The sequence below is a fragment of the Nelumbo nucifera genome, chromosome 3 (assembly GCF_055504915.1).
Source record: "Nelumbo nucifera cultivar China Antique chromosome 3, China Antique-T2T, whole genome shotgun sequence".
In the NCBI taxonomy this organism is placed as follows: Eukaryota; Viridiplantae; Streptophyta; class Magnoliopsida; order Proteales; family Nelumbonaceae; genus Nelumbo; species Nelumbo nucifera.
Window position 1 is genome coordinate 96704483 of NC_142651.1, and position 27960 is coordinate 96732442.

At 38.0% G+C, this 27960-nt stretch overlaps 1 protein-coding gene across 5 annotated transcripts; it reads right to left on the minus strand.

Annotated features, from left to right (window-relative positions):
* Nucleotides 1–14: 14 nt before the first annotated feature.
* On the minus strand, nt 15–27960 carry SAC3B (SAC3/GANP/Nin1/mts3/eIF-3 p25 family). 5 transcript variants are annotated; one of them, XM_088902222.1, is made up of 15 exons: nt 27722–27960; nt 27315–27590; nt 24792–25025; nt 23298–23534; nt 22672–22789; nt 22029–22282; nt 21766–21866; nt 21464–21679; nt 20510–20737; nt 20339–20430; nt 20155–20248; nt 3899–3991; nt 3031–3812; nt 2831–2945; nt 15–2068 (listed from the first exon to the last, which is right to left on the minus strand). In XM_088902222.1, the coding sequence occupies exons 4-15, from the start codon at nt 23428–23430 to the stop codon at nt 209–211; spliced, it is 4086 nt and encodes a 1361-aa protein (XP_088758348.1). In that variant the 5' UTR covers nt 23431–23534; nt 24792–25025; nt 27315–27590; nt 27722–27960; the 3' UTR covers nt 15–208. The 5 variants fall into 5 exon arrangements, with proteins under 5 accessions (XP_088758348.1, XP_010242535.1, XP_010242537.1 ...); XM_010244233.3 differs by having other exon boundaries at nt 22672–22848; nt 27315–27943; XM_010244235.3 differs by lacking the exon at nt 27722–27960 and having other exon boundaries at nt 22672–22848; nt 23298–23513; nt 27315–27584.

Consider the following 27960-nt stretch of genomic DNA (forward strand, 5'->3'; position numbering starts at 1 on the left):
AGTAGTCAGAAATGGATAAAGTTGGCAAGCAAGCATCATCATAATGAACGTACAATACAACTCATGCAATAGCACAAGCCGCACAACTGGGTATCAGCAATTGCAACTTGCAATTCCTAGCATATGCACTCCACCTAAACCTAACCCATAAACTTGTTCTCATTGTACAAGGAATAATTACAACAAACAAAATTTTGATGTACTTGGACTAGGAGAAATATATAGAGAGCTTTTCATCTATCTCGTTCTGTAATATATTACACTGCTCCAACAACTTGCTCAACCTGTCAGCCTCTTTCCTCTCTTGTGTAGCTATGATTAATTTACAGATAGTATTGTTGGACTCACAAGATAAATAAGTACTCAAATTATCCTGTCTAGGGTTCTCACCGCCTTCTACTAAATCATTGGCAGCAGTAGCCTCCAGAGACGCAGTTCTGTGATTTGCCATCTCTGCTAGAGGTGCAATGTACTCAGACCGAACCTGCTCCTCCCTTCCAGAAGTGACTGAATTGCAGCCAATTTCAACCATTTCATCAAGAGACGGTTGTGTCAAAGTATAAGGTTGGGTTTTATCCTGAACAAAACTCGAGTTATGAGGATCATCAGGAGACACTACATCCATGTCAAACTTTCTTAGATCATGTTCCAAGCGATCAGTTACATTGCTTGCCTTCATATAGCACTTCTTTTGGTTCTTCAAAACATAGGCTACCGAGGAGTCCCCACTGCTTAAATTCATCAACTGCCAATTAAAAATTCGTCGGAATATCACCACCCACCTTGGAACTATACAGTAACTTGAATCAAGAAGCTCAAGTCGAGCACCTTTTTGGAGCATTACACAGGCCTCTCTTTCTGCCAGAGCCCACCCCATCATCTTACTTGACTGGGTGAGATATTTGATCAAGCATTTTTCAAGTTCAGATTTGTGGTTTTGTATCTCTGTGGCCATGTTTGAACCTTGATTCAACCAGGATAAATCATCAGGAAAGGATGGAAGTCTGCAACCTTCAAATGCATCTACAATAAGCTTAATGCTCGCATCTGAGTTCCATCCTCTTCTTGGTAAAAACCAACTTATAACTCTGTGCTCATCAGAAGAATCCTTTAGCACATCAATCTCAGGACAGGGCCAACAAACAGGATTCATATCGGCTGTGGCAACAATCTCCTCTTCTGATTGATCCAATGCTCTGTTGAAGACTGAGATACAATGGTTGGGACCTACCTCAGAGATACTCATCTTGTCAAGTACCTCCAACAAACTATTCAAATGACTCATAACCAGTTCACGTGTCTTTACACACTGAAGAACCGGATGCTGTGGAGAATGTCTAGCCAGCCATTGAAGTCCCTCCCTTAGCTGTTCATCACTGTAGACCCCATCAAAGTGTTTCAATGGCCGATTTCCAGCAAGGAAAACAATCGAGAAGCTTTTTATCCTTGTTTTATCTAATTCATGAAGGCCAAGTCCATTAACTATTGTCGATGAAGGATCAGGAACATCTTCAGAAAATGAGCCACTTACAATCAGCAGTGGTAAGCAGGAGCCATAAGGTAAGGATTTTAGAAGGTTATGGAGTTGATCTTTTTGGAGCTTCCACGGAATGCTTTCTAATACCAGAAAAAGAACAGCACTTCCACCAGCTATCTCAACATCCAACTCATCAACTCCTATATCTCTGATAACAGATAAAGTACAGGTTGGAGGGGAACCAGATGCCCTGGTAACCCACTTCTTCCATATTGACAGCCCAGGGGAGGAAACCAACAGTTCTTCATCGCCATCATTATCATCCTTTCTAACACCCATTAGTTTTGAGAGTAACCACTGGCCAGTTAAATCGTCAACAGGGCTTCTCTGCTGTAAACCTTCCCTCCTTGTGTCATTCATCTGCGAACAGAAAATAAGCTTCCAGCAAAGGCACTTTGCATCCGGATTTCTTTCACTCAATGTCCTCTCAACCACTTCAGAAACATTCACCCTTGACCAAAATCTCCTGTGCTTTTCATGTCTCTCCCTCGCTATGTTATCGATGTTAAGCTCACCAACAAATCTTGGTTGCTTCAACAAAGTGGAAAAAAAAAAACAAATGAGAACAAAGGAAAGGAACAGAAAACTCAAAAAAAACATCAAAAGTTCAAAAAAAAACATCTAAGATGGAGCACAACTGCATGAAAATATTCAAAAAAAAATGCAAAACGAGAATTATAGTTTTAGTGACCATCCACAAGAGAGCCAACACCAAATAGTTGGCATTAAATCTGAGTTAAATTGAGATATGCCGGTTATCATATTCCCATGATCCCATCTATATGGAGAACTTTGGTGACTTGTTTGGGTTGCTAGTCCAACTAAGTTAAACAACAGTAATGGGAAAGAGGACCAACTGATGGTGGCTCAGTTGGTAGGATCTCTAACTCGTTGTAGCAGAGACCTGGGATCAAATCTCGCTGCCAAATGCCAATGGGCTTTGATGGTTAAGGGGATGAGGGATGGGCTCCTCCCCCCCCCCCCCAATTGTGTAATGTGTAGCTCCACGAAAAAAAAAATAAAAAAGATACAGCCGATTATTGTTATTGATCAAAAAAACAGTAATGGTGGGTAAGAGATCAAGTCTATGACTCCACAAGCCACCCATTAAACCTAGTCAAGTCAGGTTCCCTTTTTGTCCCAGTAGGTCTTTGAAGAAGAAAAGAGAAAGGGAAAAAAGAATGGAAATCCTTGAATTGGCATCTGAGATCAACTCACAGAGTTTTCCAATCATCAATGAGAAACAATAAAAAAACTACTTGAACAATATAGGAGGAATATATGAAGACGTACTGTTTTCTTTTGTTGAATTGGTGGACCCATTGAGAGTGCATTTAATGCAGCAGTTGCTGCCAACTCTCGTTGTTTACGTACCTCCCTCCTCCTCAATGAACAGCGCTTCCATATTCTGATCAAAACGTACAAGGAATTAATGGTATGCAGTTAAAAATACATCACAATTTACAACCAAACAAGTTGGACAGTCTACACACCTTAGGATCAACTTAAGTTTTGCTCTGAAAGCTTCATCTTCCTGCTGAATTGCTTTAGCTTCTTCACTTTCTACTTCCTGAGGAATAGCCATTACTACTTCATTTTCTAAGTCTTCAACTATTACTCTCTCGGATATTGAATCCTCTAGCAGAGGACCAGATTGAAACCCCATGGATCCTTCTTCAACATGTGGGGACTTTCCTGGCATGCTCTGTAGTGGCATTCCTTTCCCCTCAGAATGCAGATTTCTATCCAAAAAGTCAGGAAATATGGCACCTAAATCCGGTTTGTCCACCTTTCCAACCTTAGATGGAGGAGATTCTGGAGAATGATGAACCAAAGGGGCATTCCGAGGCCTAAAATGCACATCTACTATGTGGTGATCATCTTCATTATCATGACTAGACAATGATGCATCAAACATTGGCTCTACCTTTGAGCTATTTCTAGGACTAGAAATAGGTTCAAATTTGGAAATTTCTTCTTCAACAACATCAACCGGAGCTTTTCTTTTAACAGATCGTAAAGTTTCAGGCTCAAATTTGTCTCCGTCATCCAAGATAATCTGTTTGGCTTCTTGAACAGGCCGACATATTAAATTATCAGATGGGACAACATCACCAATAATCCTCTGAGATTTTTTCTGGTGAACAAGTCTTGAACGCTTGGTTGGATAATCCTTGTCAGCATTGAGAAATAGACCTTCCTTGACCATATATGGCTCTTCAAATTCCTTTATCAAGAACCCATGATATTGTAGAAGGTTTTCCATGTCTTCTTCCTGGTCCATCAAAAAAATGCAAGGGATATGAAGTTGCCCGTGTAAGAAAATATGCAATATATCCAAATTAGACCAACAAAACATACCTCCATCCCCAGCCACTTCGTAACATGGGCAACAGGGAGTCCCTGGTTAGTCTGGAGACCACTGTGTAGAGAAGCAAGTGCCTGGGTTCGTAACTGGTTAAAAGAGCAAGCCATCATTAGGCCACATTTAACTTCCATCAATTATGAGGGACACCTTCATTACTGCATAAAGCTTATATGGTCCATATAAAAGAGCTTCCAAAAACTGAAACAGTAGCTCCAAAAGTATAGATTATATTCAAGCTTACTTTAATACTGTAACCAGTTCCAAAAGACACTTAACCAATAAATCTAAATAACAAAATGACATGTGACCCAGCATGCAAATTATTGAAGCTCACTTTAATACTATAACCAGTGTCTTAAAAGTGCAAGGCGCAAAGCAAGGTGCGCGCCTTTTTGAAGCAAGGCGCAAAATTATAAAAAAAAAAAATCAAAAAAAAAATGTAAGAAAAATCAAAAAAAATGCCAAAAAATTCAAAAAAATAAAAAAATACTAAACATAATATTAATAAAAAAATATAAACTTAAATTTTAAAATAATGTTTTAAAAAACCTATTATCTAAAATTAAAATACATAAACATAAGATGTAATTATGTAAAGCATATACAAATGAGAATTTAAAAATAAAATCAAACATATAAGACATTTTCAAGCATTTAAAACCTCTAATCTCTTTTTTTCACTCAATTGCATTACTTCACGTAGCTAATGTAATGTAAAACATATTACATTCCTGATTCTACGAGCCGCCTTTGTGCCACGCCCCTCAAGGCAAGCCTAAACAAGTCCACGTTAGGTCTTAAATTCCTAGTTTTCACACAAAAAATAATGATTTTATAGTTTTACTTGCTTTTTAATAAAACATTTTATTAGGATGAATGAATGAACAACATTACCAAATTGGGGGTTCTCGTTCGCTCGCTCACCGAAGCTCCGAGAACCCCCCAATTTGGTAATGTTGTTCATTCATTTGTCCTAATAAAATGTCTTCTTAAAAAGCAAGTAAAACTATAAAATCATTATTTTGTGTGAAAGCTAAGAATTTAAGACCTAACGTGGACTTGATTAGGCTTGTCTCAAGGGGCACAGCACGGGGGTCCGGGGGCAGAGCCCCCATCCCAGCCATTATGTTCAAAAAAGGCAAAAAAAGCAGCAAATTTTCAAAAGGCGCACGCCTGGGCTGAGGCACAAGGCGCATCAGGCACACCAGGCATGCGCCTTTTGAAAGGACTGTGCCAAGGGCCTAGGCAAGGCACCTAGCGCCTGTGTGCCTAGGCGCACCTTTTGAATCACTGACTATAACCAGCTTAATAATATGTTTACCACAAAAAGTGTAACAAGATCACCTATAGTCCAACATGCACATTCTTCAAAGGTAGTATAACACTAAAAGATATATCCCCCTGTCCTATGCAAGAGCCAAAATTGATGGTAAGACCAGATCAAAATCTGTAGGCTATGCAACTGTGGCATCTCAACATTAGTTGTGGGTTGGTTTCAGAGATTACAAGACCTCTCAAATAGGTTTTCTTTGGACAACTAATGTATGATAGCCGCCATACATTGATACAAAAATAATATGATAAAGATAAAATGCATCAGGAACTGTGCAATAAAAATATCGGTGAACCAAGAAAACCAATTTCTCGGAAAGATGCATGGGTGAGTGTAGAGAGACTGGGCCAAATGGGCCTTAATATTTCTTTTATGTTTAAGTAATGTTATATCTGTTTTATGTGTTAATGGGCCTGTTAACCTCTTTTTAAGTAATTTTAAGTTACTGCTTTGCTGGCTGCCCACTTAAAGGGAAGACTTGTAATTAGCACAATTAAATTTAATAAAAGATTAGTGAAGGGAAATAGAGAGAGAGAGAGAGAGAGAACCATCGAACTCTCTTCTTCTTCCATTCTGCTATAACCTTTCTTTCTCTCTCATTTTTTCTTATTTCTTTTATCAGTTTTATATCAGATTTGAAGGACAGACTCACATCTTGGTATCAGAGCAGTTCTTCATCCACTTTTCTTTTTCTTTTTTTTTCCATACACCCTTCGATTAGAAGTGTATGGAGAGGTAAGTTGCTGATCAGTTAGAGGACTATTTGCCTAGTTGGTAGAGGGTTTGGAGAGTTAGAATCTAGCTGAAAATTGCCAAGAATTGAAGCTGTATTTTTTCTGCCCAAAACCCTAGCCGACTATAGAGATTTCAAATTACAAGTTAAGAAGGACTGGGTCAGTGTTTTAAAAGTGCAAGGCACAAAAAAAGCGCAAGGGCCAATTTGTACCTGAGGCGAGGCACAAAATTACCAAAAAAAAAAAGCTAAAAAATCAAAAAAAAAAAGTCATAAAATTCAAAAAAAAATGCCAATTTTTTTTAAAATGCAAAAAATTCAAAAAATATTAAACATAATGTTAATAAAAAATATAAACTTAAATTTTTAAATAAATGATTTAAAAAACCTATTATCTAAAATTAAAATACATAAACATAACATGTAAAGTGTATTCAAATGAAAATTTAAAAATAAAAGCAAACATATAAAGCATTTTCAAGCATGTAAAACCCACAATCTCTTTTTTTCCTTAATTGCATTGCTTCAAGTAGTTAATGTGATGTAAAACATATTGCATTCTTGATTCTATGAGTCACCTTTGTACCACGCCCCTCGAGGCAAGCCCGAACAAGTCTATGTTAGGATCTGAAATTCTTATTTCTCACATAAAAAATAATGATTTTATAACTTTCATTGCCTTTTAAGAAGATATTTTAATAAGGCGCACGCCTGGCGCAAGGCGCATTAGGTGCACGCCTAGGCACACCAAGCACGCGCCTTTTGAAAGGGGTGCGCCTAGGACCTGGGCGAGGCACATACCCCAAAATGTGCCTCACTTGTGCGCCTAGGCGCGCCTTTTAAATCACTAGATTGGATGTGACACTAAGGGCTTGGGAGGTGTATTTTGATCCCTAGAAGTGTGCGCTTGAGATTTGAAGGAGGTTGGGAAGCTCTGGTAGGAGCAGTTGCTTCTTCTCTCTTCCTCCCCAATAGCCAGGTGTAGTGAAACCCTAGTTTTTTAATCTCCATGTATTGTACTGACCTCAGTTAGGTCCATAAAGACTGAAAAACTGGTTTTTTTATTTTCGTTTGATCAATGAGAAATCTGGAAGTGAAATGAAACAAATGTCGGTATCCGGGGTTCGTCCAATAGATTCCTTTTTTACTGGTGTGGCCACAATTAAACTAGATGGAACCAATTATCTAGCCTAGGCACAATCCATACAGATTTATGTTTGCAGTAGAGATAAACTAGGGTATCTCACAGGTAGTAAGGTGAAACCTACAGAGACAGACCCTGCATATGAGAAATGGATGCAAGAGAACTACATAGCAATTGGGTGGTTGGTCAACTCTATGCAGAGACCTATATAAGTCAGCATTACCTTTGGATGACCTCAGCCAAGGAGATTTGGGACAGTGTTACAGAAACTTATTCACATAAGTTAAATGTTGCAAGAGCCTATAGTTGAAGAGTGATTTGAATAATCTGAGATAGGGGGAGAAGAGTTAGATGTTTACTACTCCATGTTGAAATCACTATGGCAGGAAATTGATGTTATGGAGACAGTTGTGAGGGAGAGTACTAAAGATGCAGAGACATGTTTTTTTATCAGTAAAAAGAAGTTTCATTAATGTAAAGAAATTACAAGGGGCATAGTTTATGAGTAGCCTCGGCTACCCCACTACAATGCATCCACTAGTAAATTTACTTTTCAGTTTTACAGTTGAGCCCAGAAACATCGATCCCTATTCACCCCTTGTTTGGCTAGCTAGTCTGCAAGTCCATTTGCTGCTCTATGGGTCCACTGAATTGAAAGCGGCATGTCCTTGGATAGACTTTTAATCTTCTTGATGTCATTTCTGAATATCCAGGGTGTACTGTCATGTTGTTTTAGCCAACTGATGATAACTTTTGAATCCCCTTCCACAACCAACCTTTCCACCCCCATCTCCTTAGCTTTTTGTATCCCATATACCATTGCCTTCAGTTCAGCTGTAATGGAATTTCCAATTCCAATGGGACCCAAATACAGCCCCAGCACATTTCCTCTTTCATTTCTTATAACCCCTTCGATTCTAGATCTTCCTAGGTTTCCGAAACTGCTGCCATCAAAGTTCAATTTGACAAAGCCTGGTTCAAGGGGCACCCACTCCTTCAGGATCTTCTTTTTTGCCAAGGAAGAGCAAGCAACTAGCCTCCAATTCCTAATCATATCATCCACTGTAAAATTTGAAAATAAGTTCAGTATTTTCACCTATGAGATCACCTTCATCATAATACTTTCAATCATTTCTGCCTTGCATCTTTCCTTATCTTCAAACAATCTCCGATTTCTTTCCTCCCATAGTACCCATTGTACTGCTGCCCTTGTGCATCTCCACATCATTCTCCCTCTTCGCTTTGGCCATCTAAAAGTAGATGGCACAAACAATCTTTCTAAGCTCATCAGGGTGTCCCACCTGCATCCAAATAGGTAAAAGAACTAATCCCAAATGCTACTAGCAAGAGGACAAGAAACAAGAATATGAAAAGCATTCTCACCATTTGACTTACATAAATAGCACCAATTTGGTGAAAGGCACCAACCAGGTCTTTTCCTCTGCAACAGATCACTACTGTTAATTGCACTATGATATACTTCCCAACAAAAAGCACCCACTTTGTGAGGGACAGGTCGACACCAAACTTATTGTAAAGGAAAGGGTTCCCCGGGTTGGGCAGGAGAAGACAAAGACTTGAAAAAAGAGGCACAACTAAAAACACCTGAAGGATGGGGAGACCAAAGTCCAGTGTCTTGTTTAGAAGTGTCAAGTCACACCCCATCAAGCACCTGAAGTAGAGAAGACAAAGAATCAAGTTCTGAGTCCCTGACATTTCCGCGAAGTCCCAGGTTCCAAGTCGGACCAAACAAGGGTGGGGAGGGGGCAAGAAAATCAGCAATCAGTCTACCTTTGAGGGATGAAAGAGCACAATTCGAGGGAAAGAGGGTTTTTAAAAAAGACTCCCCACCCAAATATCTTCCCAGAATTTGATTTTGTTACCTGAATTAAGACCAAATCTGATATGACTAAGAAATGAAGGGAGAAGTCTGTGAATTGCCTTCCATGGTGAATAGCTCGATGCCCTGCTGGAAACTCCAGCATCCCATCCATTCTTTGAGAGCCCATGTATAATGGTTACAACTTTGTGCCAAAGCCTATCTGTCTCACCTGGGAATCTCCATAACCACTTGCCCAAGAGAGCTTCTTTCCTCTCCTTAAGTCTTCCAATGCCCAACCCTCCCAAATCCTTCCTTCTAGTCACTACTTCCCATCTAACTAGATGATCTCTCTTCTTCTCATCAGGTTCCCACAGAAAATCCCTCATTATCTTCTCTAATTTCTTCCCAATAGCTTGAGGCATACTAAACACTGAGAGAAAGTAAACTGGGAGATTTGTTAAGGTGGCTCTGTTAAGAGTAATCCTTCCCCCCAATGAGACATAATTTCTCTCCCATGCTGCCAACTTCTTTTCAAACCTCTCCATTACCGGTTCCCAAAAACCTAAGTTTTTTGGGTTTGCACCTAGAGGGAGTCCTAGATATTTCAAAGGCCACTCACTCCACAGGCAACCTAATTCCTCTGCCCAAATATTGATCTCTTCTTGGTTTAGGTTAATCTCAGCTATCACACTCTCATTGAGGTTCACTTTCAAATTTGTCACTTTTTCAAAAAGGTTAACCACCAACCTAAGGTTCCTTGCTGCTAACTCATCTCCATTTTCACAAAAAATGATGACGTCATCCACAAATTGAAGATGAGTAACTACAACACTCTCCCTTCCTACTCTCCAACCCTTTAAAATACATGTTGCATCCGCCTTCGAAATCAGTCTGCTAAGCACTTTTGTTAGGATCGCGAAGAGGAAGGGAAAGGGGATCTCCTTGTCTAACTCCTCTTTTAGCATTAAAGAAGTCCTTTACTACTCCATTGACTAGTACTGAGAAATGACAAGACTGTAGACAGCCTTTCATCCACCTACACCATCTTGCTCCAAATCCACAATTCCTAAGAGCCTCCAACAAGAACTCCCAATCCACAAAGTCATAGGCTTTCTATAAATCTAATTTACACACAATGCCTTTCTTTCCAATCTTCCTGAAATCCTCCTCCACACATTCACTAGCTATTAGGATTTGATCGGAGATTTTCCTTTCTTGGATGAAAGCCCCTTGAGACTGAGAGATAATTGCTGGGAGGACCCTTTTTAGCCTCAAGGAGAGGACCTTGGCAAGGATCTTATATTGGCTTGTTATCAAACTGATTGGCCTAAAATCCTTGGGATGGCAAGCTCCAGATTTCTTTGGGATCAATGCTATGAAGGTAACATTTAGAAAACTGGCGAAACAAAACAAGGTGTTTGAATTTCTCACATGACTCAACCCTGACTTCAACAATACTAGAAAAAACATCCTAGCCAAAGATGAGGTCACTTTGGCTCAAGAATATGCCATGGTAAGTAGTGAAGAGAGTAGGCGGCAAGTACAGTTACAGGGACCATCTACAAAACACTTTGTGCATGCTGAAATAAAGCCAAAGGGGCCGACTAAGAAGAAGTAATATGTGAATAGTACAAGTAGAGGTGTAAATCAGGCCATACCGGCACACAGGTCGTGCTAGGCCCAGCACGATGGTACGGGCCATGCTAGGCCTAGGGTTCCAAGTCCATGGGTCGGCACAACACAGCACGACTATGCATGCCGTGCCGCCCATAACCCATGTGCTAGCACAGCCCGCAGGCCCGTAGTGGGCCGCGCTCCCCCCCCCTGCCCCAACGGCTAGTTTCAGTTTTTTGGGGGTTTTTTTACAAAAATAACCCCCAACAGCTATAAACAGTTATATAGGGGGTATTTATGTATTTTGGTTTTGGGGGGAGAGAAAATGACACAAATGCCCCCCAACAACTATATAATAGCTAGTTTGGGGGGCATTTTGGGTAAAGTGATAAATAACTTTACAATGACCAAAACAAACGCTCCCAACAACTAAAAAACGGCTAGTTTTTAAGGCATTTTGGACAATTGAATTATTTTCAATTCCTATAAATAACTATATCCTCCACAATTCTCATCACACCAATTCAACAATTCTCTTAATCTCTTCTCTAGTTCTCATACTCTCTCAAGTCTCAATCTCTCATACAGTCTCTGATTCTCCAATTCTCAACTTTATTGAAGTTTCAACAAGAATAAGGCTTGCTCAACAGCTCAAGTATCTCAAGTTAACAATTTGGGAGGCTTGGACTCTTGGAGTTGAAAAGCTTCAACCATTGAAATCAAGTTGGGATTCTGAACCGGCAATGCGGGTAAGTGCAATTAAATTATTTTTTTTTAGAATTTAAAAAAATGGTTAGCTCCTTCAGAAACCAATTCCCCAATATGTTCAATGTTAACGATATTCAGTTGCAGCATGGTAGTATTAGCACCGATATGGATTCGATTGATATTGACGGAGCTTCCACCCCTAGTACTGATACTAGGGGAAAGAAAAAGGTCACTAAGTTGAGTAGCCTGGTTTGGAAAATATTTGAAATAGAGGAAAGGGAAAAAGAACTGTTTGCCAAAAATGTAGGAAAGACTTCAGCTATTGTAGCAAGGTGGTACTGGCCATTTGGGTAGACGTTTGCTCACCTAGAAGAAAAAAAAGGAGAGAAACAACACAAGCAGACAATTGGGCAGGGAGTTTGGTACTTTTAAATATTCTTAAGAAAAAATGATGCAATAATTAGCAAAATACATTGTACATGCTGAATAACCATTTTTGTTAACTGAAGATACTAAACTTGAAAAATGGTTATGTAATTCTGTGAACCCACAATTTAAAAAAGTTCTAGGAATACTAATAAATCATATGCTTTAAAATTTTTTTATTCATATAAACAAAATTTAATTTATATGTTATCAAATCTTAATTATAAAGTTGCAATTACTTCTGATATTAGACTTCTAAATTTAATATAAGTTATATTTGTGCTACCAGTCATTTTATTGAAGAAAATTAGCTTTTAAATAAAAGAATTTCAAGGCTTGAATAGCCACATACTAGCCCAGCTATTGTTGCAAGTATTTTAAATGCATTACATGCTTATGAATTTGACAACAAATTATTTTCTATTAGTTTTGATAATGCTAATAATGATCATTCGGCAATAAAATTTTTAAAATCTCAATTAAAACCATGTTTAAATGGTAAATTATTTCATATCAAATGTGCATGTCACATCTTAAATTTATGTATTCAGGATGCTTTAAATATTATTTCTACTCATACTTCTAAAATTAGATATTGTATATATATATATATATATATATACACATATATATATTAAAAGTTCTGAAGCAAGAAAACAAGAATTTAAATATTAATGTCAAAATTATGGTTTAAAATATAAATATTTTATATTAGATGTCAAACATAGATGGAATTCTACCTATGCTATGTTAGAAAATTGTATCTCACAAACAAATTCTTAGTGATTTCTATAATGCAAAAATGCCAACTAATATTATACTCGAGTAATACTGGGAAATGGCAATTTGTATAATAGATTTTTTAAAACATTTTTATGATGCAACTAATGAATTATTGGGTATTTATTATCCAACTAGTTGTAATTTAGCTTATCAATTGATAATGATTAGTGATTGTTTTGCAAAATATAGAAAGAATCCATAATTTAAAAGTATTATTGAAATAATGGAAAATAAATTTAAAAAAAAAATTGGGAGAACATTTCTCCTCTTTATTGCTTAGCTACAATATTAGATCTTAGGAATAGGAAAGATGGTTTAGATATTTTACTTGAAACATATTGTGAAAATATGAATATTGAAATTGGAGATAAAAAAGAAGAAATTAATAGTTTATTATTTGAAATGTATAGTTTATATGAATCTAAGTAACAAGAAATAATAAAAATTCTACAACTTGTACAGCTACATCTTCCACTTTTGAGTCCAATAATGGATGATAAAAACTTGTTTATTTAATAAGTATGAGGCAGAAATCCACTGCCTTAGCAACAAGTTCATTTACTAAACTTAATTTTTATTTACAAGCAAATTTTTCTATTATAGGTAATTCTTTCTTCACCTCGAAAGGAACAAATAATTTTGATCTACTAACCCCTCCGGTGTATACAGTTTCACCGGAGTCTTGTTTTAGTGCATGTACTAGGGTGTTGGACGACAAGAGAAGTTGTATAAATGATGAAAGTCTAGAGATGTGCATCTGCTTTAAAGATTGGCTGAAAGCTAAAAATATATTACAAGACAAAGGAGAACATGACATTACACCTGATGTTTCACCTGAAGTAGATGATCAGAGTCAAGAACAATAGGAGAAAATGATGAAGTCAATATTTTTTGTATACTCAAAAGTTGTATAGCATTTTTTCAAATTATTGTAAATTTTGTTTTTATTTTATTTAATTTATTTGATATTTTTATTAACATAATTTCTTATTTTCAATTTTGTAACTATATTGTATTTTTTATATTTTATTAATTTATTCCATTATCCAATTTTCATATTTCACTCATCCAACCATTGTATGCTTTGTATCACTCAAATTTAAACGAAATAAAATTACTATTTTTCTTCGAAATTGTTATTCACTTTGAGTCTTTGTTTCTTTGACTTCTGATTTGGTTAAGTATTTTTTCATTTCTTTGTTAGATTTCTTATTTTTTCAAATAGTTCCCAAGGGAAAGTTAAATATTCTAGTTTTACTTAGCAAAGAAATAAAAAAAAAATCAAAAATGTCAAAAAAAAACCAGTTTGGCCTGGTTTGGCCCACGCCCAAGGCCCAAATGGCCTAGCCCAGCACGGCCTATAGCCAGCCCGGCCCAAGCCCGTGCCACAACATGGCATGGCACGAGCTTGGGCCATGGGTCGTACCTGGCCAACCCCCCAAATTATCCTTGGGGAGGGCGGCACAGCCCAGGACGGCCCGCAGGCCATGTCGTGCCGAACCGGCACAGCCCGTTATACACATCTAACTGCAAGAAGTCGAAGCATAGTAAGGACACTTGTTGGTAACTTCATCCAAATCTTCTCCTGGATAGGTTTCAGAACAACTTTAAGAAGAATGATTAGACTGGGAAGTAGGGGTGCTCACGGTTCGGTTAACCATGGGGCTTTTTTTAAGACCGAACTAGTACTACCGGTTTTTGGAAAACTAGTAACCAAAACTGAACCGAAACCGATTGGTTAACCGGTTGACCGGTTCGGTTCGTCGGTTTTTCAGTTATTCAATTTTTATAATATATATTATAAATATATAATAAAAATTATAAATATAAAATATTATATTTTAATTAATAAATAATATATCATATATTAAAAATATATATTTATATATAATGCATATATATTAATTTATAATATATAAATATATATATAAAATATACATAAATAAATGTAAAATATATAGAATATATGTATACCGGTCAGTTCGGTTAACCGCATGTTTTTTATATTGGTTAACAGAAACCAAACCGGTACCTTCGGTTTTTTAAAAACACCGAACCGACCGGTTCGGTTAACTGATTTTTTGGTTCAGTTTCTTTGGTCGGTTCGATTTTCGGTTTTTTTTTTTGCTCACCCCTATTGGGAAGCCTAAGAATGCTAATGTTGCCACAATGCCTAAGGGTGGAAACAAGTGAAGAAAGATCAGCTATGGAGCAACTAGCAGCAGTAAAGGAAGAGTTTGAAAGGTACGGGAGGTTACTTAATCACTTGGAGACCACTATTTAACCATCCAACCCTTCAGGCAACACCTCATCATCCGTATTTGCTCACTCAGGTACGCATGCTACAAATCATGCTACGATTTCAGGTAATCATAAAATCCCTTGGATTATTGATTTTGGTGCATCAGACCATATGACTAGTTTATCTAATCTCTTTTGTTCATATCAGCTCCTCTCTAGTAGAGAGAAGATATCCCTTGCTTATGGGTCTTTTGCTCCCATCTCTAGCGAAGGAGATACCAAGGCCTCTAACACCCTTATTTTATCCTCGGTTCTTCATGTTCCCAAGCTTAATACCAACATTTTATCTGTTAGTAGCTTGACTAAATCCATGAACTGTATCATAACCTTTTTTCCTACCCATTGTGTTTTTCAAGACCTAAAATCCCAGAGAACGATTGGGAGTGGCCATAAGGAGAATGGAATATACTTATTAGGCACACCCGATAGGAGTCTTGGACCACCTAATGGAGTTGCTTTGGAGTCTATTTTGTCAGTTTAATGATAAGAGTCATGTTATGTCATCTATGGTTTGGTCATTTACCTTTTTCTGCTTTGAGTCATTTGTTTCCCGATATGTTTAAGGAAGTGTCTTTATCGAGTCTTCATTGTGAGTCTTATGAACTTGCGAAGCATTGTAGACATTCTTATTCAGTAAGCAATAAAAGATCTAACTCTCCGTTTCATATTGTGCACTCTGATGTGTGGGGACCATATCATTTGCCTACTATTGGGGGTTACAAATATTTTATTCACTTTATTGATGATTATTCTTGCTATACCTAGATTTATCTCATGAGATCTCGGGATGAAGTACCAACTATTGTGCAAAAATTTCATAAACTTATCCTTACCCAATTTAACACCTAGATCAAAATATTCCGATCTGATAATGCTAAGGAATATTTTGAGAAGAACTTCTCATCCTACTTTGAGACCTTTAGGGTTATTCATCAAAGTTCTTGTTCCTACACCCCACAACAAAATGGAGTAGCAAAAAGGAAGAATCGCCATGTGGTTGAGGTTGCTAGATGCCTTCGTTTTGCATCTCATGTTCCTATTAAATTTTGGGGGGATGTTGTCCTTACCAAGGTTCAAAATATCGATACGCCCGATACGTCGGTATCGGACGTATCGGGCGAATAGATAGTGTTTCAGGCTTTTTTTATTTTTTTCGCAACCGGTTCAGGGGGGCCGGTTTAGGTCTTCTCTACCCCCTGAACCGGTCAGATCTCCGATACACCCACTGTAGGGGCGTATCGAAGGGGTCCCAGAACGATACGTATCGGCCGATACGTGTCGATACTTTGAACGATGGTCCTTACTGCCACTTTTTTTATTAATTGTATGCCTTCCCGGGTTTTGGGTTTCAAGACCATGTTTAGCCTTCTCTTTCCAGATGAGGATCTCTTTTTTCTTCCTCTCCAAGTTTTTGGGTGCACCTGCTATGTCCATGTTCATAATCATCAGAGACACAAATTTGAGCCTAAGTCACATAAGTGCATTTTTCTAGGATATGCCTCCACACAAAAAGGACATTGTTGTTTGATCCGGTTCGTGGCACCCGCTTTGTCTTTAGGGATGTCACTTTTGCTAAGTCTATTCCTTTCTTTGGTATTCCTCCTGAGGGGGAGCATTCTAAGGAACCATTTGCTATGTCTCTAGCTATTCCTCTTCCAGTTCCTTTTGAGTCTTCTGTTGAGTCATCTTCTTCTGTTGCCTCTCTTTCCACTATATCTACCACACATGTTCATACTCCCCCTCCCCCATCTCATTCTCCTATATTTTTCTCACATCCTGTTCTCTAAAGGTGGTACCAAAGACAAAGATTCATGCATGGGCAAGTTGTTTTCACTCCTTCATCAAAGCCTCTTGCACCTCCCATCACTACTGAGGTAACAAGTCAGCCTTCCTCTGACCCACCTACTACCTTCCCAAACCTTGACCTTCCTATTGCCCTTCACAAAGGCAAGTGGAAGTGTACAGCACATTATATCTCTAAACATTTTTCCTACAGCTTTCTATCCCCTACCTATTATTCTTTTCTTGCCTATGTTTCTACCCACGTGATTCTCAAGTCTATACCAGAAACATTGTCCAAACCTGAATGGAGGGATGCTATGATGACTGAGCTAGATACTTTGCATAAGAACCATACCTGGGATATTGTGGACTTGCCTGAAGGGAAGGATCCAGTGGGTTGTAAATGGGTATTCATTATCAAATATCATTTTGATGGCACTATTGAGAGATTTAAGGCTCGATTGGTTGCTAAGGGTTACACTCAGATGTATGATATTGATTACCTTGAGACTTTTGTTCCTGTGGCTAAAATGACTTCAATTCGAGCTTTGTTGTCTCTAGCTACTACTTTTGATTGGCCCCTTCACCGGTTTGATGTTAAAAATGCCTTCTTGAATGGAGACCTACATGAAGAGGTCTATATGTCTTTACCTCAAGGGGTGTATGGAAAGGAAATGCAAGGGAAGGTATGTAAATTGAAGAAATCTCTCTATGGTCTCAAATAGTCCCCTAGAGCCTAGTTTGAGAGATTCAGAGCTGCCCTTATTTCTTTTGGTTATACACAGACTCAATCTGACCATACTTTGTTTGTGAAGAGAAATAACTCTTTGGTGGCTTTTCTGATTGTTTATGTTAATGGCATTGTGGTTACGGGTAATGACACTCGGGAAGTGATTAAGCTCAAAAGATTTCTTAACACTGAATTTGAGATAAAAGGTTTGGAAGATCTAAGATACTTCTTGGGAATTGAAGTTGCTAGATCTAAGGATGGTATCTTCATTTCTCAATGCAAGTATGTTCTTGATCTCCTTGCAGAGACTAGTAAACTTGGTGCTAAACCGGCTTCTACCCCTATAGATCTAAACCATAAGCTTTCTGCTATTGATGGTGAATTGTTAACTGATAGGGGAGTGTTCCAGAGACTGCTCGAGAAGTTGTTATATCTCTGTATGACTCAGCCAGATATTTCCTATGAAGTAAGTGTTAGTCAATTTATGCATTCTCCCAGATATACACATTTAGCAGTTATAGAAAGAATTTTGTACTACTTGAAAGGCACTCCAGGGAAGTATTTTGTTTGCCAAGCATGGACACATGAAGCTAGAGGCATACACTGATGTTGATTGGGCCAGATTTATTGATGATAGAAGATCCACCTCAAGATATTGTGCCTTGGTGGCAAGGAACATTATCTCATGGAAAAATAAGAAACAATTTGTAGTTGTCAAATCCTTAGCTGAAGCAGAGTATAGGGCAATGGCACATGGAGTGTCAAAATTATTGTAGTTGATATCACTTTTGGGAGAGTTGGGTATTGACTATGAAAAGCCAATGATGTTCTACTGTAACGACCAGGCAGTTATCAACATTGCACATAATCTTGTTTAGCATGACAGAATTAAGCACATAGAGGTTGATAGACATTTCATAAGGGAAAAAGTTGCTTCAAGGGAAGTCTACTTGCCATTTATTGCTTCAGAAGAGCAATTGGCTTACGTTTTGACCAAAGGTGTTCCAAAAGGAAAGCTAACACACTATATAAGCAAGCTGGGCATGATTAACATCTAAGCTCAACTTGAGGGGGAGTGTAGAGAGATTGGGCCGAATGGGCCCTAATATTTCTTTTATGTTTAAGTAATGTTATATCTGGTTTATGTGTTAATAGGTCTTTTCTTAATGGGCCTATTAACCTCTTTTTAAGTTCTTTTAAGTTATTGCTTTGTTGGCCGCCCACTTAAAGGGCAGACTTGTAATCCGCATGATTATAGCATAGTTGTCAAGACGACGCCTAGGCGACAAGGCGCCCTTGGAGGCTCGCCTCGCCTAATCGCCAAGTAGTTTTCTATAGTGTGTTATAAAAAACTTTTATATTCTTAATTTTTTCCGGTTATAATTATAAAATAGACATTTTTAAACTAAAATATTCATTTTGTGTTTATATACTAATTTCTTTTATTATTTTCTCATTAGTTAGGGTTTAATCAACACGAACATTGCTAAATGTTGTATTGAACCCTCAAACACTTCAAAACATGAACCAATAAGCAAGGAAGAACATAAAATGGTGTCCAATCAACACATTTTCTTAACTAATTTTGTGTGTTTATATACTAATTTATTCTTCTTCTTCTTCTTCTTCTTCTTCTTCTTCTTCTTCTTTTCCTATAGCAGAAATAGGGGTTCAGCCCCTATATTTTTTTAATTTTCTTTTCTTTCTTTTTCTTCTCATGAATATGTTGGAATATGTTGATTTTCTAAACTTTAACATAAAGTTTATACTTTTCTTATGAAAATTATGGATATTTATTAAGGAAATATGATTATGGAACCTAGGGAACTACCATAAGATACATGTTTTTACTTAAAAAAATCAGGCACCCCCCCTGTCGCCTAGCCTCGCCTTGGCACCTTGAAAACTATGAAGATTAGTTAAGGGAGAAAGAGAACCATCGAACTCTCTTCTTCTTTCTCTTCTTCTCCATCTTCTTCTTCTATTCTGCTGTAACCTTTCTTTCTCTCTCACCTTTTCCTATTTCTTTTATCAGTTTTATATCAGATTTGAAGGACAGACTCACATTTGTGAGTATGTTCAACTCTTACTAGTAGATGACATAACAATTCTTTTTTCCTTTTTCTTTTATTAGTAACAGAAATATTGAATAACAAGAAGGAAAAAGAAAGAATACAAGTTAACAAGAAGGATGCCAGGTAACACAATAGGGAAAGAGGTTAAGGAAGAAAAAACATAAGTCAAGCCAACAACTTATAGAAAGGAACCCAAGAGGAAACCAACCTTACATGTAAAAAATGGTAATCAACCAGCACAAAACAAAAAAAAAAAAAAAAAAAAAATCCAGAATCCAAATGCTTACTCCTTGAACAGCATTCTGAATAACTATAATAGAATTTTGTTTGTTCCTCTTTGACATATTTATTTTCTATTAATAAGGTTATAATCATCAATAAAAAGAAAAGAATAACATTTTCTGGATAAGCACAAAACTGGCAGCAGAAAAGAATGAAGGTGAATCTGGGCTCATAAGGCCAAAGATTAGGGCTGCAACTTGGGCAAAGGACCTTGGCCCAATACTGTGTAAATTCTACAAGACTGATACCCAACATGCACCCATAAAAATATACACTTGATGCATTGCACTGAAGGCACAAATATGTGGGATGAGATTAAAACTAATAAAAATGAGATCGGCTTCAGTCAGTGCAAGACCCGTTCGAACAGCCTTTACAGCCTTGCATTGGGAACATCTCCGTACTTCTGTGTTTTATTTCATGGGGAGATGTTCCCAATGCAAGGCTATAAAGGTTGTTGGAACAGACCTTGCACTGACTGAATCCAGTTTCAATAATAATATGAGTAACAGATACCTTCGCAAAGTGGGCATGCATCAGACATGCTTGAAGATAAGTTGCTTTCCTTGCAAGCCGAAAGAAGGCAATAAAATTACTAGTTCTACAGGCTCTGGAAAGGAAAATCATTTCCATTATCAGAATATGCTTGATAGAAACAAGCTGAAACTAACAAATAGAAGAGATTCAAAACTTCAAATACCTTGCTACTTCACGGGCAAAAAGAACTTCTTGGGTTTGTCTTATCTCTGGAGTCATTTTTGAAAGATCAAGTGAGAACTCTGCAGGTTCAACCTAGACAAGCCATTTATGTTCATAGGTTACTTCAAATTAAATTAGCTAACAAGGTTGGTCACCACCACATACAACTTACTTTGTATCCAGGATGCTTGTCCAGCTTAAGAAGTGCATAATATCCTCGAAACTCTTTCTCTGTTGGTATATTAATTCCCTTCTTCCTGTGATCATCATACATTTGGAACAATTCAACTGATGTTTTGTTCATCTGCTCAATGTTTAGGTGTGCATCAAATCCCTCTGAGAAGCCTTCTCCCTTTGTGTATTCACACAATTCATGCATGGCTATGATATGGAGTCTTATCTGGCAAAATAAAGCAAGAAGACTATTTAGACAATCTGTATGACAAGGCATATACCAGCCAATTAATGCATATTTCAAATGCAATACGTAAAATGTAAAAGCAAATGGCACTTGTGAACTTTCAATTTTCTGGAAGGAGGGTAAAAAAAGTAGTAAAACTGATGGAGAGAAACTCATTAATTCATTTTTTCAAAACCGAAATGGCCCTAAAAAAGGAAGATTTTGAGTCCCCAGTCCCAACATTTGTACATGTGACATGCATGCAATGGAAATGAATATTCTTCTCGGGTCCCACTTGAGTATAAAGTTTGAGCTGACAACATGATTGCAATTGTCCTATCCATGAACCTCTTCTCCTGGTATGTTCCAAGGTTTTTTCCCACTGTCTAAAGATTGTACAAGATCAACTTGCTAGGCCATCCAATCTGTTGTGTTTTGGCAAAAGAGACTTCCTAAGTGGGACTTACTAGTTGGCAGGATCCAGCCCATTTTGCAATTGGACCACTCAGTAAGGACAGCCTCTTTACCTCCCTTATACAAGGATTCCTCTTAACATTGCATGTAGTTATAGCTATTGAGAAGAAAAAGTTCTTTATCACAAGTCCAAAACTCAATATGCATCGGGATATTACATATATTCTTCAGGAGAAGTTTTCTAACATGAGAAAGAATAGCCTATGCATATACAACACAAGAGAACTAAAGGACATCTAGTAGTGGAGAGACCATTTGCTCCAGCATGGTTATAGCGCCTCTGTTAAAAATATGTTGCATCCTCAGGTCCATTCGAATTGCCCTCATCCTGTCCCACAAAAAGTTATACATGCCCAGAAATCGATCATCATAATGTTGATCTAGCAATGCCAGAAGATAATCAACCGTCTTCTGCAAAACTGGCATAGGTCTTATCAAATCTGCTTCCCTCTCAGCTGTCCTATTATACTGCATAAAAGGAAAAACACTTTTATTATGCTCTCGATTACGAGTAATAAAGGATGACAACAGTTCTGGAAGGGATCATGTTAAACCTTCTTAACAGCAAGGAATTTGCTAGTTTGATTTCTATCTCCATCCAGGCGTTCATACTTGTCGAGATCCCCCTTCCTCTCACGTTCCTCCCTTTCAGATTCTGAAAAACAAAGCAAAATTCATGGCTACCTTAACAAATGAGAAGGAACCAATTCCACAGACCCAAAATATCTAAACACAATCCAATTGATCCTAGGGATCAAAATCTTTTCTTTTAGGAATACCTAGAAACAGATCCATATTTTGATGCTCAAAATCATACCTGGACACATATCAGGACATAACCCAATTATGACATGGGATGATTCTAAGCCTTCAAAATCAGAAGTGCTGCCATTAGGAAAATCACCCCCTGCTTCAACTGGGTGCTCTGCAACAAACTCCCGCCTCCCCACCAGAGATTCATCTTGTCCATACATTGACAATTTGTGCTTTGTTAGATCATGCATGCTTTGCTCAGTTTGCCTTAGATCATTACTGAATCGAGCCAAACGCCTTGCCTTTGCTTGCGCTTCTCTGCAATATACATGGTGTAAAAATAGAACAAAAGGGAAGTTTTGGAAAGAAACCTATAGAGAATAAATGTCAAACTGAAGCTGCATTTTGTATGGGTGCAAATGCTGAACTAAAGTGAATTTGCACTCTGGTTCAGTTTTGCAGACATTTGGTAAGAATATATTTTGTACTGAAAATGAAAGTAAATTTGTTTTTCTGACACTTTTGCATTCAAAATGGCAGCAAACATTTTCACTCTAAGTTGTTCAATGTAAAAACCAGTACAAAATTTATCAATGCAAAACCAAACCAAGTTTGCATTTTCATGTACTGAACATGTTTGCATATGCATTGAACATATTTGCAGTTGCACTCGTACCAAGCACAGCCTGAGTGGCATGATGTCTTACCGTTCATTATCATCTTGGGTGGAGTATAAACTTCCCATAGAATTCTCATCAGTAGGAGGTAAAGGAGGTGACCTCATCCTTTTGGGAATTAGAAAGGAGGTGGACTTGGTTCCCGCACCTTCAACATTAATATTACGAGCAACAGAGGACTTCTGGTGAGTTTGGGAATTAGTAGGCCTGGAAAAGAAAATTACAAGACGATCTTAACTGCATAAGTAACTAGGAGATCTTAGGCCCCATTTGGTTCGTAGGAATACAGGTCTGGAATCAGAATCAGAATGGGTTATCAATTCCAACTGTTTGCTTGGGTGGAATCTGAATCCCATTCCCAATCCTAGTGGAATGGCCATTCCCTCCCCCTCCCTTGGGAATGAAATCCCATTCCAGCTGATTCCAATTCCTATCTGAACCAAACAAACCTTAATAATAAGGCGGGGGAGCACTTAGGCAACATAGACCTTGCCACAACATACAGATTAATTATCCAGGTGGGAACTGTATGGCAGGGCAAGAGACACCATGCAAGTTATTACAGGAAATGTGGGATGTAGCCATTGTGGCAACATTCACTTCACCCAGTATTTACCTAATAATAATGACAAGTATCAGTATTTGGAAAACTTTACCTTCCAGTAGAATCTGGATGAGGGTTTGCTCGGAAGATTTCATTCCCATATGGACCAGGAGGAGATCTGGTTCTGGTTGGAACTTGACTGTTGGAAACCTTGGTCCGCAACTGTGTTCCAACATCATGAGCATCTACATAAGTTGGAACCAGGGATGGACCTTGATGAATCTGTGAATCAGTGTAGGTTACTGGAGATCTTGATTGATTATCCCAGCTGGAAGGAGATAAAACAGGCCTGCACATTTATTATATGAGGTTCACTGAGACAAAAAGAAATAAATAGGGCGACGAGACTCAAATGTCCTGGGAAAGAATATTATTCTTTTGGGTTCGATTATGATACCAGAAAGATGTAACATCAGAAAAGCTTACAGCCAATCAACTGGTATCATAAAAGAGGTGACCAATCAGGTGTGGTACTAATCAAAATTCATGGGGGTGGCTTTGATTGGTCAAAGCTTTTCTGGCACCATGTCTTTCCCATATCATAGATTTCCTTATTCTTTTACAAGCATTGAGTGTTAAAATCCATTAAAATTAGGTTGTCAAAGAATTACAAAATGCTCCTGGCATTCCTTTGGTATATAATCTCCCTCTCAAATGATCTTGCCATCTCCCCCTCTTGATGGAATGATTTTTTTATTGGTAATGAGAGGTTTTATTAATATGTGAAAATAATGATATATTATACATGTGCAAGTATGCTAGCAGCAGCCCTTTAATACTACCTATAGTCCCGCCCTTACTAATACCATAACCCATGAGACCGGAAAAAAATAGCCACGGTATTCGCTTGGCAATTCCTGAAGACTCTGCCTATGCCAGATGGCCCAGGATTGCCCAAACAACAGCCATCAAAGTTTAATTAAATGTGGCCAGGTGCTGTTATAGTCCAAGGAGAAATATATGAATATTCTAGCCAATGAAGAAGATGCCACTGTCTGCCAATCAATGAATAAATCACCTATTGAGAATGGATCAAAGATCCTCAAAGATTTTACCTAATGCACCACCTTACTATTGTGTTTTCTATCAGTGCCTCTTCAATGACTGGCTTTGAAATATGATCTCCTTCTCAAAATAATTCATCCCCCCAACCACCCAGTGATCACAAATAGATGACTTTGGCACAAGATTGGCCTCTATAAATGATGTAGTCTGTTCCTTGAACAAGGGCATTTAAGATGACAGCAGGAACTAACCATAGTTGTCAAGGCATATACTAGGAGCCCTTGGCTAGGTGCCTCACCTGAATGCCATGCTTGTGTAAGAAAGGCACCCAACCAAGCAACTAGGTGACAAAATTCACAAGGCAACTGCCTTACTGTAATATAAATGGCTAATTGCTAGTTATATCTCATTACTATGTTTGTTAATACATCCTATAATATATTACGAATTGAAATTTATGGCTTGGACATCCATCAAAAAGAAAAACAGCAAAGAGTTTAAACACAATCAATAAAGTAGATAAATTATCATGTAGATTTACCTTTTAGAGACATTCTGGCTTGAGTTTCCCAAGAAATCTTCATCAGCTGACAGAAAAGGGGGCAATCCAGTTCCTTTTGGGTATTGAAAGTTGGCAGGCTTGGCTGGAACATTGCTTCCAGTACCTGGACCAACATATGGCTTACTTGCATATGGTCTTGGAAAAGTTTGTGAGTTTGAGCCATTGACAAGTGGTTCTGGCCGACTATTCCATTGAGGAGGAGATATAGTGGATCTGGACAAGAGAATCACCATATGGGATTTACTGAGATGCATATCATCAACACTATATGAATGCAAAGTACATCTAAGAGAAACTTTTTGGTTTAGCATTCATATGAATACAAATATGCGCATGTGATATTTTAGATTTTAAAATTTTTATCAGTAACATTAAGTCTACTAAGTAATCAAAGGTGTGTCCATATACAACATATAACACCCTGGAATTGTAAAGCTAATAGGGGCAGCCCAAGCCCCAGTGGGCTCCCTTGTACAAATGAAAACAAGGGAAAGTCAAGCAATGAAATCATTGTTCATAACCCCTCCTCTAGTTAACAGACTATCTAAGGAATTGATGGTTCTTGAGCGCAAATGAACAAGCAATCGATCTAGAAATCAAAGACTTCACCTATCAAAGTTGGTGACTTAACCTCCATGGAGATCCTCACCCAAATCTATTATTAGATTATCTTCCTCAATGGCAATGTTTCAAATCCATAAAACTACTAATCTGAGTCCACAGAGATGTGACATATTTGAGCTCTGACCAAACAAACCAAACCCACTAGTCAAGATTTGTTTGCTGTCCCCTAAAGACTTCCCAGTGATTGGTGGTCTGAGATTGCATTGGCAGGAGCCTCATGCACTGGGCTAACCTTTAGTCTCCTCTATCAATTGCAACTTCAAATGGATCCCAGAAAATTGAATCAGGTGGGAGATGACATTGAAAATTCTAGGTTGGGAAGGGATAATACAATGCCAAGTACTTAAAGTTGGCCTTGCTCTTTTTTTGTTCTCAAGGCCTTTGCTTTTGTGCATCTTCTCATGTGCATCCCTCCCCTTCTTTTGATCAAAGTAATAGTTATATTTCCACAAAAAAAAAGTACAATGGAATACTTTTTTATTGGTAACTGTGATCTTATTGATTATGAAAAAAGAATACAAAATGGATCATATACAAAGATGCCAAGCTTCCTCCAGCTTAAGCTAGAAACAGCCCCCTAAGTCCTCATCTCCCTTTTTTCTTCACTACATATCTTCTTCCATACCACCTTCATTGTGATGCCTTAAATTATTGCACACCTAAACCGAGTCTTACCATTAAAAATTATTTCACTTCTCTCTTTCCAAATTGTTCCAAGCACCCCTCTTTTACTTCTCTACATAATCATGCCACTTTGCCTTGGTAGAGTGAATGAGGATTTGAAAAGAGTTCCCAAATCTGATGGAAGAAGCTACCTACACCCAGAGAGAGAAAAGAACCAGGACCAAATTCCCACCACAAACAGACAGGAAATTGTCATGTGGCAAGTCGTTTCTCTACAAAATATCATGCCTTTCTAATATTATATCTCAGTGCCCACTGCCCAATGGCCATCTGAGTGCATTAGCATTCATTCCAACCTCTGCCAAGAGGTCTTCTAAGGCAAGGAATCAAGCTGTAAAATCTGTGGTGATGAAAGCATATAATCCCTTATAGAGACCCCTCCCAAATTGAACCTGAACCTGAGTAGACCAGCAATTTTCCCATTTGCTCCTCTAAACAGCCCACCTAATCCAGATGATCCTAGGACCATAAGTAAAGCACCATTGGCCCTAAAACGTTTCCTCTTCAATTTTAATAGTACAAGGATCACATTGCACTCCCGACAGGCCAGCACCCATCTGACACTTTATTCACCCTCACCCCTAACCCTAATTATAGGGGTGATGTCCTCTTCAGCATCTTCACGTTTAATAACTTGACGGATGAAGCATCTACTGCAATATGATTCTGAGCAAAAACCTAAGAGAACTAGCAACGACCTGGACCAAGTAAAGTGCAAAGCTTTATAAGAACTGGAGCAGGCGTAACACCCTATAAATTAGGGTTTCCCGATATGCTTTACTACAGTCTAACTCAATCCATTATAGCGATTCTTCAAACTAATACACTGATATGAATTGTGTTGCTTCTGCGGGTTGCCCATAGCCAAACTGCTAAAATAAATACAAGAAAGTCTAAACTAAGGAAAATTACTTAGTTGTACATTATCGATTGCAACATCTTGAAACAAATTGAAGAGCCTTAATGTGGACACTTGGCTGCAGATTTAGGGTGCGTCTAGTTCCCAAATTCTTTAAGACATTACAAAGAAAGAAAAAGAAAAAAGTAGTATAACTTCTTGAGCAAATCCTCGCACTGGTAACAACCATGACAGATTTAGACAGACAAATGCACGGGTGAAAAAATCAATCCGGGAGGTATTAAAAAAGATACAACTTAAGAAATAAAAGAGATACAAATAAGGCGGAATATTACCCTCGAGATTGTTGGGCAAGGGTTGAGTTGTGGGGAGAGATTGTTGGAGAGGGAGAACGAGGTAAAGTCCCAAAAGGTGTCTGTGCTTTAGGAGGAACAGAAGGGCCAGAGTTCTTGCCAAACCCCTGAAAAGCCATTAATGCATAGTGTAGAGATTTGTCCGCAATTCTTCCTCTCGACCAGACAGAAAAGGATTTCCGAGTAACGGATTTACGCAATAAGTAACCTCGGTTTGAGTACTAAAATCTTCTTCTCTGACGAGGTCAGATGTGGCATCTGTATGGATTGAAAAGACAACCACAGTGCCCGTCAAACCAAGAAATTACAATAAACGCATCACAGAAGGTAGATTCAAAAGAGACCAATGGATCAAGTAACGAGGCAAAGTCGAGAGTTTCTGCTCTGACCTCAGTCTCAGTTACTGTGGCAACTTAGTCGTCGACGTTGCCTCAGAATTCTAGCACTTCGCCGACTTCGTCCGTTGCTAACTTGCTACTAAAGTTGAAAATGAATAATATTTCCTCTCCAAAATTAGAGAAAATGAAAGGATCTACTGAAAAATGGTGGTTTTTTTTTTTTTTATTTGGAATCCTCTCAAGCTATTGTAGTTGTATCATCTTCGAAACCGCTCCAATCGAAGTTAAAT

Coding starts and splice junctions, on each gene's coding strand:
- SAC3B (XM_010244233.3), bottom strand. CDS start 27,451: ATGGCTTTTCAGGGGTTTGGCAAGAACTCTGGCCCTTCTGTTCCTCCT. Junction 20,738..21,463: donor TAACCATGCTGGAGCAAATG/GTCTCTCCACTA, acceptor TTATTTTGCCAG/ATAAGACTCCATATCATAGC. Junction 3,813..3,898: donor CGAAGTGGCTGGGGATGGAG/GTATGTTTTGTT, acceptor TTGATGGACCAG/GAAGAAGACATGGAAAACCT.